At 47.1% G+C, this 15,180-nt stretch overlaps 1 protein-coding gene and 1 pseudogene across 1 annotated transcript; both read right to left on the bottom strand.

Moving 5' to 3' along the window:
• Positions 1-6,144: 6,144 nt before the first annotated feature.
• LOC124682597 lies at positions 6,145-8,425 on the bottom strand (annotated as a pseudogene).
• A 454-nt stretch (positions 8,426-8,879) lies between these two features.
• On the bottom strand, positions 8,880-11,928 carry LOC124682596 (pentatricopeptide repeat-containing protein At2g13420, mitochondrial-like). The gene is made up of 2 exons (XM_047217252.1): positions 11,329-11,928; positions 8,880-10,185 (listed from the first exon to the last, which is right to left on the bottom strand). The coding sequence occupies exons 1-2, from the start codon at positions 11,926-11,928 to the stop codon at positions 9,220-9,222; spliced, it is 1,566 nt and encodes a 521-aa protein (XP_047073208.1). The 3' UTR covers positions 8,880-9,219.
• Positions 11,929-15,180: the final 3,252 nt, after the last annotated feature.

Raw genomic sequence — 15,180 nt, 5'->3', positions numbered from 1 at the left:
GGCGTCCAAGGCAATTTCGATGAGTGAAGAAACTCTCCTACATACCTATGGAATGTCTTGACGTATTGAGTATATTCTGCTCCACCCTTTCACATATGCAATGCCCATCGAAATTTTAGTCTGAATTTAAAACGCACCTTGTGATCACATTGGTCAAGGCTGTAGTCATTCGAATTTACTGAAATATGAGTCGTGTTTTTCTAGATCAAAGGCTTGACGGCATGGCTTTATAAATAAAGCTGTAAATTTGAGCCATATTTCAAAAATTTATACCATTGGAAAAAAAAACTTTCAGAAAAAGTTCCAGTGGTATTATTCTCGTGGACATGGCTCACATTGTGTTAGTCAAATTTGATCAAATCTAGACTCAAATTTGGGGAGAGGGTTACATATTTGAAAGGAGGGTGTAGTATTTATCTCTATTTTTTATTTATGACAATTTTATTATATACTTAATGTCTTGTCACTATTCTTTATTATGTATTTTTTTTTGTCAAACTGGCAAGCTAGACCCACATGTTAGGATCACGTGTAATCTTTAGCATATTTCCTTGGGTTACCGACTAATTTCAAGATTTTTCAAATTGTCATCAGAAATCTTTGAAATAGTTTCAAGTTCTATGGAGCGTCGTGTTATATAGCTTCCTAAGGAAACAAGGTCAGTTTGAGGAAACAATAAAAATATGATACACACTGTCGCTACTAAGGAGTAAAATATGCTGAAATTTCAAAGTAAAAAAAACTAGACTTAAAAGGTGGAATGTAATCCAAATTTTTATTGTTAAATACATTAGCAGTTTTACAAGAAAACACACGGTATTTGAAAACACGTTGAGTTGAAATACGATGGCACCTGAAATCTTGGAGCACTGAAATGATGTTTGATTGAACATAAATTCATAATAATGATGAAACATGTAAGCAGAGATCGGCTCAAGCTTTTTCATTTTTTTTTCAAACTATAATAGCGAGGGGCTGCGTAGGACATGATGACTAGGAAATAAAAGTATAGTAGAAGTACAAATCATGATATTGGCCGGGGAACAAGGAAATTATTCTTTTGAGAGTGCCCACCGGTGAGACACTCACGAGTGGCCCTCGCACAATCACAATCACATGCACCGTAAAGAAAAGAGGCATAACCAACAGCTAGTCGTGTCAGTGGGATTTGGTGGCATCATCCGATACTAAAACAATTCAAGGAATAAACGAATTACTCAGTGCTGTACGGCCAGTCAACAGGGGGTATGATTTGGCCAAAGAAAATGAACAGAGTGTATGACTGTACTCGTTGCCAAGGACCTATCTGTATCTCTGCATCGATGTCTGGGTTTTAAACGTGCGAGGACAACTGTTCCTGCCGACTGCCGTCCAGTCCAGCATGCCATCAACGGAATCAGACAAGAGTGAACGCAAACGACGAGCGTTTTTGCCTCATCGCTGCAGCAGCGGCCAGCAGTATCATTTAGTACATCGATAATAACCATGGCCGATAGAACAGGAGAGCCATTTAAGATTCTTCAAGAAAAGATCTAGATGTATGTCTAGATTGTGAAATACTTCAAATAAATATATGGAGAGACGAACTAGGGTGTTTTGACTAGCATAAATTATGCAAAATTATACAATTCGAAAGGCGTATGCAAATAGAAAAGTTTGAAACGAGAAAATTAACGCTCGCTAGATAATTAGGTAGATGTTTAACTGAAACTAGGCAGTTGTGAAATTACAAACAACAAGATTCTATCATAAGGACTTCCATTTTCTTGCAATTTAAAGGTTGGTTTGACATTAAGATAGATGGTCACAATTTCGAACAATCAATAGCTTCATGGAAATAGCACCCCACTTCGAGATGGCTCGGGTGGCCTCCTTAGGCAATTGTTCTTACTCGGTAGCACCCCTTCTCCCATTTGCTTGATTTGTGGATTGGTTCACGGCCATATAAGTTGTGGTAGGGTTTCAGGGACACTGTTGTGAGGCGTATTTTATGTGAATTGACTACATTTTCCCCTTTTTATAATTTGATTTGTTATGCATCAGTGATGGATTTGCTTTCCATGTTTGTATAATAAATAGTATATAATTCTCTGTATCAACCGATGCAAATGTCAGGGTCTATCCTCTTTTCAAAAGCAAACAAGATTAATCTTTCCTAGAAAGAAAAGACAGGGTGGACGAAAATGGTGTGGTGCCATGGCCTTGGACCTCCAAGTAGTGCAAAAAGCTAGTAGTATTTTTTAAAATAGGCAAAATGTATCATCACAAGTCAAAAGATCTGCCTGAGTAAGGGCATAGGAAGATTCAATCTCGATTATATAGGTGCCCATGTTGTCCTTTTCTCTATTGTTCCTTATTAGGGCATTTCACGTTTAAAAAAGTTGCTCAGACGTCGTGTCAAACTGGAAACTGGGAGGCCGTTACAGTTCAGAAAAATAATGCTGCAGATTATGTCAAACTTGGTTGAGAGAACGCTATTTCTTTTTTGATAAAGTGACTAAGAGAACATGACTGCATAGACAGTCAGAAACTTTTTTTTTTGAGGTAAAAAACTTATATTAAACTGAGCAAGCAAGCCGCCTCATTAAAAACCTTCCAGTCCCCTTCGGTACCCTGGTAAGGAAAAGAGTGCGTAAGAAACTTGCTGCCCCAAATCAAAGTATAGTTACATCGTACAAGAGAGCAGGAAGGATGAAGCTAGGGGGATCATCGACCCAATTACAGCAAGATCTACTATTAAAACTATCCCTAGCTAAATCATGAGCTACTTTGTTTGTGTCTCTCATACAATGTGAAAACTCCACTGTCCCTATACTTGCAGCTTGAGTAAAAATGTCCGAGTATATAGCAGTTGCCTCATTCCACATTCGACTTTCCCCTTTACAAATTTGAATGACCTCCATAGAATCTGACTCCGCTTCAACCGAGCTACAACCAGTTTGGTTTACCAAAGTTAGGCCATGCAACATCGCCATTGCTTCCGCCATAGCAACGGATTGCACATGCGGTATAAACGCCGACGTGGCCGCAACAAAATCTCCTTGAGACAGTCAGAAACTTACTAGTAACTAAAGCCTAAAGAAGATGCCCCGCCCTGCTATTTTGGATAATTATGACACTCATGGCAGGCCTCTTAGGCCGTGTTTGGTTTCATTGGGATTGAACGGGATTGACATGGATTGGAGGGGATTAAATCTCATCTAAGTTAAAATTCTTCCTAATCCCCTTCAATACACTCCAATCCACTTGCCAAACGGATTAACCGAACAAGGCATTATTATATCTTCTCCACCGAAGAAGAAAAAGGCTACTGATCAAGAGAAAGGCAAGAGCCATGCAAAACAAGAGGATAAAGATTTTTTGTTTCCTCTTGCACCAGAGAAAGCATGAAAGCAGACGAGGCCCAGAGAGCAAAGATTTCATCCTTGCAAGCCTAAGAGCATCACTAGTAGAGCCCTCAAACCCTCAAACCCTCAAACCGTTTTAAGAGTTGAGAATGGGCATTTTTTGGCTCGTTTAGAGGTTGAAAAACTGGGGCAAAGACTAGAACCCTCAAACCCAACCCTTATAACGGAATATTATTCCGTTATAAGGGTTGGGTTTGAGGGTTCTAGTCTTTGCCCCAACCCCAACCCTTGAAACTGTCATATGACATATCACAATTATCACTAGAAAAACACAAACAACATTGAAACAACTAGCAAATGAAAATCATTGATGCATGGTTTAATAGTTTACATCACAAAATCATCATCTTCCACCTCTCATCGGCACCGTCACCAAAAAGTTGCACCTCGGCGCCATCTCCTCCACACCGCCATCGCCTCAAGCACCTCCATAGGCGCCGGTGGAGTCATCCACACCGCCATCGCCACCACAACTCATCGGAGTGTCACCTCGAAGAGTAGAGCACGCACCACGAAGTAGCCTCTTCCTCTCGCGATGTCCTCCTTGGTCTCCTTCCACCACGCCAATTGGTCTTCATCCATGTCCTTTTTGCACATCATCATGTGCTCCTTCTCCTCGGCCATGATCTCTTTCCATGCCTTTGCTTCCTTGAGCTTGAGCATCCTCTCCTCCATATCGGTCTTGCGCTTCGCTTGTTCACGCCGTGCTTCAACTTGTGCAAGCTTCACCTCTTTCTTCTTCTCGGTGATAAGAAGCTTTGTCTCCAATGTCTTCATTGTCAATGTCTCCCTAGACTTCATCATTTGCTCCATATGCTCTCTTAAGTTTGACGCCTCTCCTTCCATCTTGATCCTTAGCTTGGCCTTCTTGGTTCCCTCGGGCTTGCACAAGTTTCTTTCCTCCTCATCACTATCATCCATCCTAAGCATTGCCGCCTTCTTGGGTGCGGTCTCTTGATCCCTCAACTTCTACTTGTCAAAAGTTTGAAGAATTGCCCAAGCATGCTTAAATGGGAATGATTTGCCCTTGGAAGCGGGCATCTCCTTGTACCTCAAACCAGCAATTGTCTCCTACAAACCCACAAATAGCATAGTAAACAAACATATGTACACATATGTACTCACATATGAAGCCAACAATGCATAGAAAATAAAAAAACGAGCACATATGTACTCACATAGTCACTCTCCATGCATCCACTAGGCGGTGCATTCATCACTTGGTCCATTGCCGCACTCCAACGAGCACAACACGGCTTCATCAACTCCCATCGGCCTTGAAGCGACCGGTGAGGCGGGGGCCGGGGCCGGGGCAACGGGGCGGGGCGGCTGGACGACGTGCTGACCAGCACGCCGCCGCTTCGCTCCGACGTGCGTCGCGGCCACCGTCGAGGCGATTTGCGCCTCGCTTGGGCGGGCGGCGGCTGCGGGACGGCGGAGGTCGGGGCGACGGGGGCCGGCGGGGCGATGGGGGCCGGGGAGGCGGCCGCCGACGGAGGCGGCCGCCGACGAGGCGGCCGCCAACGGAGGCGGGGCGGGGGCGGCGTCGCCATGGCCGGTGGAGGCGCGGCCGAGGCGGAGCGGGGGGAGGCGGGGGCCGGCGGACCGGGCGGGGCGGCGGCCGACGGAGGCGGACCGGCGGCGCGGGGCGGGAGTTTGGGATTGGGAATTTTCCGTCCCGCGCGAGTTGGAAGAGGAGTGCGGGTTGGGTGCGGTTCGGCCTCCCAACCCTCACTTCTACAGGTTGAAATCGTGTTTGAGGGTTGGACCTCTAAATTTTTTTGAGGGTTTGAGGGTTTAGAGGTTCTAGTCTACGCGTTTTTTCTCTCACAAACTGTAAAAAAGCAGTTATTTTTGAGGGTTTGAGGGTTTGAGGGCTCTACTAGTGATGCTCTAAGTTCACAGAGGAGATGAAAATCTATACGAGGATAAGTCCAAAGTTGGAAGGCTTGCACCAAGGCTTTTTTCACTCTCAACTACTACCTCCTTTTCAAATTAATTGACTCGGATTTGGCTAGATACGGGAGTACTTACTTAGGTAAATCCGAGATCCCAAGGTGGAGACACCACTAACATAACGGAAAACACAATAAAGTTATTGAATTGCCTTCACTACAAGAGGAAATTCAACAGAATCAAGGAGGCAATCTATGAGCAACATAAGAGTTGCATTTTATTTCCTCAAGCCAAGCAATCCACAAAGCCAAATATTAAGTTTCCTAAAGGCTATGTGAGAACTGAATATGTTGGCGCTTCTTGTAAAAGCCAATCCCAAGCGCCATGGTGAAAAGCTTGACATCATTCTTGCAAATCAAATGGTCATGAATGAGAGGATGGATTCCTTCCAACCAGCTCTCCAAGATTCCATGGAAAATGGCACCTCTCGGTACAACTTGCTAAAGGAGGAACAGATAAAGCAAGGAAGATACATTAGCTTGGTACTTACAGTTCTAAAGTAGTACATCCTGAGCATAAAAAATGAGAGAGAGAAGTAAACTTTTAGCACAACCATGTTGTTAGCTTGTAAAACACTCATGCTGACATGATGAGACCTGACAAACAATACGCGGATGAACATACAATAGCATTTGTCCCACCTACAGCCTGAAAATGAGCAACACTAGTTTCTCTTGCTACAATCTCCAGTGACCTTACTCTACGGCTACAAGTTACCTACCATTAGCCAACATCATTACATCGCATCACTGTCCAGAAGAACAGCGCTTGAAGGTAAGCGCTATGTGCCCCCAGACACTGTCATTACCATAAGTCCGCACTCCATCATCTGGGTCATCTCGAGTCATTTCACCACCTCCTGCATGCCCGGCCTCTTCCACGGCTCCTGGGCGGTGCAGTCCAGGGGATGGTGAGCACAACGCACCATCAGCTCCCGCCACACGCCTGAGACTGGCAGGCAAGGATCAAACAGCTTGTTCCCCTTGCCGCATGATCATCCATCATACCCAGCCGACAATGTTTCCACCTCCTTCCACATCTTCTTTCCCTGCAAGTGGCCGTCCTGCGAGAAGCTCCAGCATGACCACACCGAAGCTTTACACGTTGCATTTTGTGCTGGACTTCATTCTCATGTTGTACTCTGGGGGATGCTGTGTAGTACCGGCATGGGCCTTGCATGCACTCATTATCCTTGTGAGGCCAAAGTCAGAGATCCTCGGCTTGAAATTCTCATCCAACAGAATCTTGGTTGATTTCATGTCCCGGTGGATGATATGGGGCACAAATCCTTCATGGAGGAAAGCAAGCCACACGCAGAACAGAAGCAGATATTGAGATCGTCTGGTCATCCAAGATCCAAGTGCTTCAACTGCATCTGCTCGGTTCCTCAGCCATATCTCAAGACTCAGAGGTTCCCATGAGGCCGTGACTTCCTTCCTAGGATTCATTGCATGAGGTTGGCTCAATGGTAGCAAAAACCAATGATCTGCTCCTCAATGGTTTCTATCTCAGATAAACTACCAGAAGAACTAGCACGACGATGACAACAAGTGAAAAGGCACAAATGATCGCTAATCTTCGAGATCGATGAGATGGATGAGCCACCTTAGTGGAGCAAACATCTCCAGCTGCACAATCTGCCTGAGTTGTACGTGCTGGGGTGCTTACCAGAGAAGTTGGCAAATGTGAGGCCATAAATATTGCAGATACCACAAGGGATGTAACCATAGAAATCAATGCTTGAGAGGTCAAGATAGTTCAAAAGGCTGCAATCAGAGAGTAAGCTTCCAGTGAGGCTATTGTTGTGGACATCAAGAAAAGACAGTTGTGTACGTGCAGTTCGAGATACAATCATCTAGGGTCACTGAGAAATGGTTACACATCAGTTAGCTCGAGGATTCTCCGTCCTTGGGACAAGAGAATAGAATTTTTTCCAGAGATATTGTTGTTACTTACATCCAGACGGTTCAGCTATTTGTTGCACAGCAAAAGGCTGGGTTAGATTTCCAGCAAGTTCATTAGCAGGCAAGTCTGTCATTGAAATGCTGGGAAGAATTTGGCCTATCTCAGCAGGAATGGTGCCATCTAGGTGGTTATTTGATAGCATAAGGCCTTGGAGTTGTACCAATGGTGCAGGCCAACGACGCATCGGTCGGATTAATAATCCATTAAAAGACAGATTAATGGTTGTAAGATTTGTCAACTGACCGAACAAATGCTGCCATTCAGTAAACTGCCTTTGCAGATATAGCACCATCAGCAAAGAACATTTTTTTATTGCTACCAAAATTTGACCAGTCAAGTGGTTGTATGACAGATCAAGAAGGCCTTTATGTTGAACAAACTCCGAGTCAGGGTGATCCTCATTCTCAAATCCCACACAGATCTCAGCAGGAATAGCACCAGATAACTGGTTATAAGACAAAATCAAGCTATTGAGCATTGTCAAGTTAGATATGGCCCTCGGCACAGACAGATTATTAGAGCTCAGGTCCACCATGGCAAGGTTTCAGCAGTTGAAGAGCTCTATTGGTATGTTTCCAGATAACCCATTGCCATGCAGCAAAGACAGAATTGTCAGATTCCATAGAGGGCCGACAGACCAGGGGATGGGTCTTTCCAAATAGTTATTGCCTAACTGCAATCTCTCCAAGCTAGACAGCCTACCAATGCTAGGGGAGGTTATAAAGAGTTGATAACTCCCACCACGACTCAGACAGCATTCCCGTGAAGTTGCTTAGGGACAATTCCAGAGTAACTAAAGGTAGCTCAGCCAGGAACCCTGGTATCTTACCATGAAGATGGTTACCTAGCAAGTTCAGCTCAGTGAGATTTTTGCATCCTTGAAAAGTTTCCTCGAAGCTCATTATCATGCAGTATGAGTGAACGCAGGGAATTGGCTTGACATATCTTGGCTGGGACAGAGCCTGAGAGAAGGTTGGATCTGCAGAGAAGCTAAGCAGATACTGCAATGGCAAAGGTGCAGTGAAAAAGTTCTGAGACAGCGATATTAATCTTGCATTTGCCCAATTCCTTATCCAAACTGGAATGTGGCCCGATAGTTTGCTCCCTTCTACAGTAACAGCTTCCAATTCTGTAAGTTCTTCAGGGATAGAGCCAATTTTCTAACCTCCCAACTCCTTTAACTTTTGCACTTTTTATTTTTCTTAACATACTGAAACTAATCTGGCTGTCTTTCGTCAATAATAAGACATACAAGATTTTTCCAAAAAGGCTACAATCTTCTCACGTGAATAACTTCTAGCCTTCTGAGATACTCACAGCCGATGGCACTACTGTCTGCTAAAACAAACACAGCCCCATTTGGCTATAGGACAAAAATAATACTACAAAATAATCGGGATATCTGCATGTCCTGCAAGCAGCACCATCAAACTGGCCAAATTGCTCGCAAGACATTGAGCAGTACTATTTTCCACCTAGCCAATAATCATATCAGCTGTCAGGACAGCACCTTTCTGTAATACACAGACCGACAACATGGTTTACAGTAGATTTATGTCCAACAAAGCTGTTTATTACAAATCCAAATTAAGGATGAACATCTGAAATCAGTAATAAGGAAGTTTACCTTCAAGTTCACCCAAACACCAAAGAATCATAATACGAGATTCGCTGAATAGACAGCACATGCATGAGAAACCGCAATTCCATTCAAATCAGTGTAGTGTGCCATGTGTTCCCTCAAGTGCTTCTTAGCTCAGAAAGTTCACCCCAGAATGTAGCAGGATACATCTTCCAACCATGCTCCAATCAAGCAACATATGACAGTATAATTACAACTGCTCGAACCAACCAAATGAAGAAACATAATCATCTATTTTATGACAACTAATCACCTCTTGTAAGGCTTGATGTGATACAATTTGTATTCGTCACCAAATTTTGCTGCTTCTTCATCAACCCTTTTCTTCAGCCTTCTCCAGGTCCTTAACATGTCGGCTTGTATAAGCCCACGATACAGTGTCTCAAAGGTGATCTTCTGGGGAAGGAAACCTTTCTCTATCATTTCCATGAAGAACTGGCATGCCTCTCTCCATTTCTCCTTGTCACATAAACCATGGATCAGTAATGTATATGAATCAAGATCAGGACCGACAGTGCTTTCGCACATATCATTCCAAAGTTCCATAACAGTTCCATGTCGGTTCAACTTGATGAACATTCCAAGCAATATATTGTAACTGTGAATATCTGGTGTAGTTGGTGAACCAGGAGCCTTCATCTTATTGTACAATTCTAGGGCACCAGTGATGTCTTTCCTCCCTCGGTACTCCTTGAAAAAACAATTGTAGGTCGCTGGGGAGGGGCATACACCCTCACTAGCCATCTCATCGAGTAACCTCTCAGCATCTTTTAGTCGCCCACACGAAGCAAGGCACTTAATCACAGAAGTGTAGGTCGCCACCGTGGGACAAATGCCTCTATCCTTCATCGAGCGGAACATACACAAGCATAGCTCAGCCTTATGTGCACGACTGTAAACATGCAGGATGATTGAGTAGCTTGTTACATCTGGTTCAATTCCCCTGTCATGCATCTCCTTCAAGAGATTCTCAGCTGCATGAACTGTTCTATCAAACCGGTTATCAGGGTGCAAACTTGCATGCCTACAGATACCATTTAAGAGAATGTTGTATGTAACTATGTTTGGCTCTATCCCATGATCAATCATATCTTTCAGAAATTTCTGAGACATGTCATTTCGGTTTACTTTGCACCAGCCATAAATTAGAATAGTGTACATCTTTTCATTTGGTTCATATTTATATTTTCTTTTATTAAATACCTCTGCAGCAACCTGCAAAAGCGATAAAATTGCCAGAGGATACGTTAGTATTATCAGTGCCTCCAAACAAGGTACATAAAGTAGACTAGAATTATGTGACATCTGATTATTGAAATTCAAACAAGTCCTAAGATAGAGACGCTATTTGCTCAACAGGTATTTCTATTTCATCTAAAACATACCTCTACAACTTTCTAGAACACCTGGTTTGTCTAACAAATTGAAAGTAAGAACTTCAAGGCAAACCTAATATGGAACGGAGGGAGTAAAAAACCAAAGATGCATAATTGACCAAAGAAACAATTTAAGCACTTGTTAATCGTTTCTGTCATCTTGCAAGTCATGGTCTAGGTATCATCTAAGGGTCAGGACTTTCATTAACCTGATGTGATAATTCTTCTACTGAAGCCATGATCCACAAGCTTGCCTCTACATACTAATTTCCTCGAATATAGCATCTTTACCATTATTATTTTCCCTTCCAGAATAATGAAGTGGTATTAGTGTTATAGATTGCCAACAGACATAAAAAAAAAAACAGGTTTCAGCTTCTTGTGGATATTATTATTATATGGATAACATAGATTCACAGGAAGCTGAAACTGAAGCTTATGCCATCTACTAACTAGGCAAATTGCAGACTGCAAACTGCATAAAAGTAAGAAACAAATCCATGTACAACAAACTGAATGCATAATACTCCCTCCATCCATAAAAGAATATCTTAAATTTTTCTTTGACCTCCCAAACAGCAGGCCACGAAAACCAAACCCCAATGTGAGTCCAAGAGTTTCATGCTATGATACAGACAGCTAAATGGCACTCATATGGTTAAAAACAAATTAGAAATCCAATCATTTCAATTTATTCGCATTCTCATACTAAGCTCAGACAGCTGTAGCTTGCAACAAATCAATGAAATTCACCGGTCATGAGAACTGACATTAGAATCTAGAGCAAGAAGACACAAGCTAGAACAGACATAGCAGCAAAACAAGAAATGCAGTGTTAAGAGACCTTTACACTAAGCTCACCCAGCTCAAGAACCAGGAGGTAAATATATACAGGTTCGCAACAAATTCATTCCTAGTTTCAGATAAGTCTCAAACATGCGGAATCAATGAAATCAGGAAGGTTAATTAGGAGATGACCAACCTTGGGGTACTTGTATTTGCAGAGCGTGTCAAGAAGAGTGGTGAACTCCCCGGCGTCGGGCTCTCTCCCTACGAAGGCCTCCATGTCATCGAATGCGCGCACTGCCTGCCTCGTCATCCCGGCGGCGACGTACCTCCTCGCAAGCACCGCGAAGGTGCGGGGCGTGGCGGCGCCGTCGGCGGCGGCCTCGACGACGAGCCGCCACGCGGCGTCGAACTGGTGCGCCCGGCCGAGAGCGTCGACGACGGCGTCGTAGGCGTCGGCGTTCGGCGGGGACGAGACGGAGGGGTGGAGGCGGGCGGCGGTGAGGAGTGAGAGCGCGAGCTTGGATGCCCCGCGGAGGCGGAGGAGGATCTGCACGAGGAGGTCTTGGGAGAGGGACACGCCCCCGCCGGAGAGGAGCTGGAGCGGCGACTCGGATGGGTGGAAGGGGTTGTGGTGAGCGAGGAGCAGGCGCGCGAGCTCGTCGGCGGTGGGTGACGGCGCGACGGGCGGCAGAGCGAGGAGGTGGGCTGGGGAGGGGGTCGCGTCGGTGATTGTGGTGCATAGGAGGCGGCGGGTGGCGGCCACGGCGGCGGCGGCTGGGAGCGACCGTGGCATAGCCGGCGGCGGCGGGGATTCGCGGTGTTCTATGTGAAGAACGGGAAACCAACACTACACACGGTGTTCTATGACTCATCAGGTCCTTACGTTCTCCAATGTTTGCTTCAAGATTGGTGAGTCTATATTTTGCGAAAAGCGTCCCAAACTAGGTCGATTTCTGGAATATACAGTACACCTCTTCGATCCAAGTGAAACCAGCGGCCAACAGGAGGAATCACCACCTCCTCCAGTAGCACCAATGTGGAATAGATTTGGTACAAGTGAGCACCAGTCCTCTCAGTTTTTAACATATTTAAAATCTGTATATTTGTGTTTTAAAAAATCGTTTCATTTATTCCACGAATACATACATATGTCCTGAATATTTGTGCGAAGTTTCGGTAGAAATTGCATTGTATTTCGAGCTAAAACAAGTTTGTGGCTAGGTATAGTGGTAGATATTTATCAAAAAAAATTCTTTTTTATATAGCTCAAAATTTATACCGTTCCTTCGAAATGTTTATATGTATGTAGGTATTTAATTTCAATTTTTTTGAAACCCAAAAAATATGATTTTTTAAAATCACTGATGCTCATGTGCCAAAGACACTTTTTGACCAAATGTGACATAATTTCACATTCAGCTTGCCAGCAGATTGATCACTTTTTCCAGACTGAAAATTCAATAAAGTAAAATGTGCATGCAATTAATCCACTATTGATAGCAATTACTAATGTAATGCTGGTGTAAATGAATGTGAAAAACCCGTCCGGGGCTTCACCATGATGTAGAGCATCCCAGCATTTTTTTTTCGAAAGTTCACCGGGGGGGACCGAATCCCCACCTGAATTTTCATTTTCAACTTTTATGTGGGCTAGACTAGCCCAGGGGAGGAGGGGAACCGCCACATCCCGGCGGCTCCGACCAGTTTAGTTTTTACAAACACACACGGGAACCAACCCAAAACTAGAGCACCCTTTTTCAACTATACATTTAAGGGAGGGAGAGGCAGGAGGGGGAGGCATTCAGCCGCCGTGTGCACCAAGCAAAGCGGCCCAGGAGGCCACATCCTCGCGATGGACCAAAGGGAGACGATACCTCCAGAGAAGGGCGTCGTCGCGGCAGCACTTCCGGACCAGTGCAAGAGACGGGGCGAGGTGCCGAAAAACCACCCCGTTCCGATGCTTCCAGAGGTGCCAAAGGCAAAGCAGCCGAAAGGAGGAGCTCGTAGCAACGGGAACACCAACGGGCAGGGAGATAAGGGCAGCATCCGAGGCCAGCAGGCTGGGCGGCGGTGAGGCGCCGATGCTTTCCCAAAAACTTCTGGCAAAAGGGCAGCCAAAGACGATGTGGGAGCAGGTCTCAATCTCCTCGCCGCACAGGGGGCAGCTGCTCTGGTCCTCCGTCAGGATCGTCTTCCGAAGTAAGTTGGCGCGTGACGGGAGGCGATTCTGGACCAATATCCAGGCGAAGACCCGCACCCGTGGCGGGGCGTGGTTGAGCCAGACGAACTCGTAGAAGGGGCATCGCACGCCGCCGAAGGTGCGGAGTTTGTACAGCTCGGCAACCCGGAGGTTGCCGTGGGGGCGGCGCAGCGCACCAGGGAGCGAGCATCGGGCGCGGCCGTGCTGCGGACGGCGCCGAGAGAAGCCACGAGGAGCCGCCTCGGCGCAGGCAGTGGTAGACAGCCGGGGCGCGAGGAAGGCGTCCAGCCCCCGCGCAAGGACCTGGGCGACCGTGGCCTCCGGCGTGGTGAAGAAGGAGAGCAGGTGGGGGAAGGCCACGCTCAGCTCACCAACAGGGAGCCAAACATCAAACCAGAAGGATGTAGCCCTCCCGTCGCCGACGGAGACCGTGCTGATGGAACGGTAAAGCGGCAGCAGCCGACGGAGAGCACTCCAGTGAGGGTCGCACAGCGACACGCCGCGCTCCGTCGCAAGAGAGTTGCCGCCGAGAGAGGACCAGACCCACGCGGGCCAAGAGGACTCGCCCGCGGAATGGAGCCTGTGCAGAAGCTTTACCTGGAGGCAGTCGTTTTGATCGCGCAGCGACCGGACACCGAGGCCTCCCTCCTCTTTTGACCGGCAAACCTGCGCCCATGCGACGAGGCATTGCGCGCCGGAGACGCGATCTGCAGCAGCCCAGAAGAAGGCGCGACGGCAGCGGTCAAAAGCCTCCAAAACCCCTGGAGGAAGGTCCAGGGCTCCCATGGCGTAGGTGGGGAGGGCGTCGAGGATGGCATTGACGAGCGCGAGGCGCCCGCCATAAGATAGGAGCAGCGCCCGCCACCCGGAGAGGTACTTGTCCACCTTGGCGATGAGCGGCGCAAACGCCGCCAGCTTGAGCTTGTCAGCCGACAGGGGGAGGCCGAGGTAGGTCTGGGGAAACCCCTCGACGCCGGCAGCCGAGGACGGAACGAACGACGGACACCAACTCCTCATCGGCATGCATGGGCACCACCGTGCTCTTGTGGAAGTTGATGACGAGCCCGGTGGCGCGGGAGAAGCTATCGAGGATGCCCCGGAGCTTGCGCACCGCACCCTCTTCCGCCCGGAGGATGGTGAGAGTGTCGTCGGCGTACTGGAGCACGGGGCAGGGAAGCCCGTCGACGAGGGGGTGCTGGAGGGAGCCGTCCATCTTGATCATCCGTTGCAGCACGTCCGCTACGAGGAGAAAGAGGTAGGGGGAGAGAGGGTCGATCCACCGCCCAGGAACCCCGTTGAGCAGGATCGCAGACCTGGAGGTGGTGAGGATCTGGTCCATCCAATCGCACCACACAACCGGAAACCCCCACGCCAAGACGATCCTCCGCATACTCGTCCATTCGACCGAGTCGAAAGCCTTCGCAAAGTCGCGCTTCAGGACCAAGCACGGAGCCTTGCGCCGGAAGCAAGTCTGAACAAGCTCGGTGGCATAGACAAAGTTCTCGGAAATGCTCCTGCCTGCCAGGAAACCAGTTTGGTCAACGTCGACGAGCCCCCGATCCGCGACTGAAGCCGAGAAGTGAGAGCTTTGCAGATCATCTTGATGGAGCAGTTTTGGAGCGAAACCGGACGGTACGAGCCGGGGGCGATGACGCCGTCCTTCTTGGGCAGCAGAACCACATGGGCTCGTTGATGCTACCAATATCGGCCCGGCCCGCGTGGAACTGGTCGAAGAGGCGACGCACATGGGGTGCCACGTCCGCCCATGCGGCGCGGAAGAAGCTGGGCCCGAAGCCGTCCGGCCCAGGAGCGCTCCCCCGGTCCATGGCATCCACCGCGGCACGA

Source organism: Lolium rigidum, chromosome 1, assembly GCF_022539505.1.
Source record: "Lolium rigidum isolate FL_2022 chromosome 1, APGP_CSIRO_Lrig_0.1, whole genome shotgun sequence".
In the NCBI taxonomy this organism is placed as follows: domain Eukaryota; kingdom Viridiplantae; phylum Streptophyta; class Magnoliopsida; order Poales; family Poaceae; genus Lolium; species Lolium rigidum.
The sequence above is the reverse complement of the archived record's forward strand: the minus strand, read 5'-3'. Positions and strand labels throughout refer to the sequence as shown.

Excerpts from the sequence above, each read along its gene's own strand:
- LOC124682596 (XM_047217252.1), bottom strand. The coding sequence starts at position 11,928 with ATGCCACGGTCGCTCCCAGCCGCCGCCGCCGTGGCCGCCACCCGCCGC. Across the intron at positions 10,186-11,328 it reads GCAAATACAAGTACCCCAAG|GTTGCTGCAGAGGTATTTAA; the intron begins GTTGGTCATCTC and ends TCGCTTTTGCAG.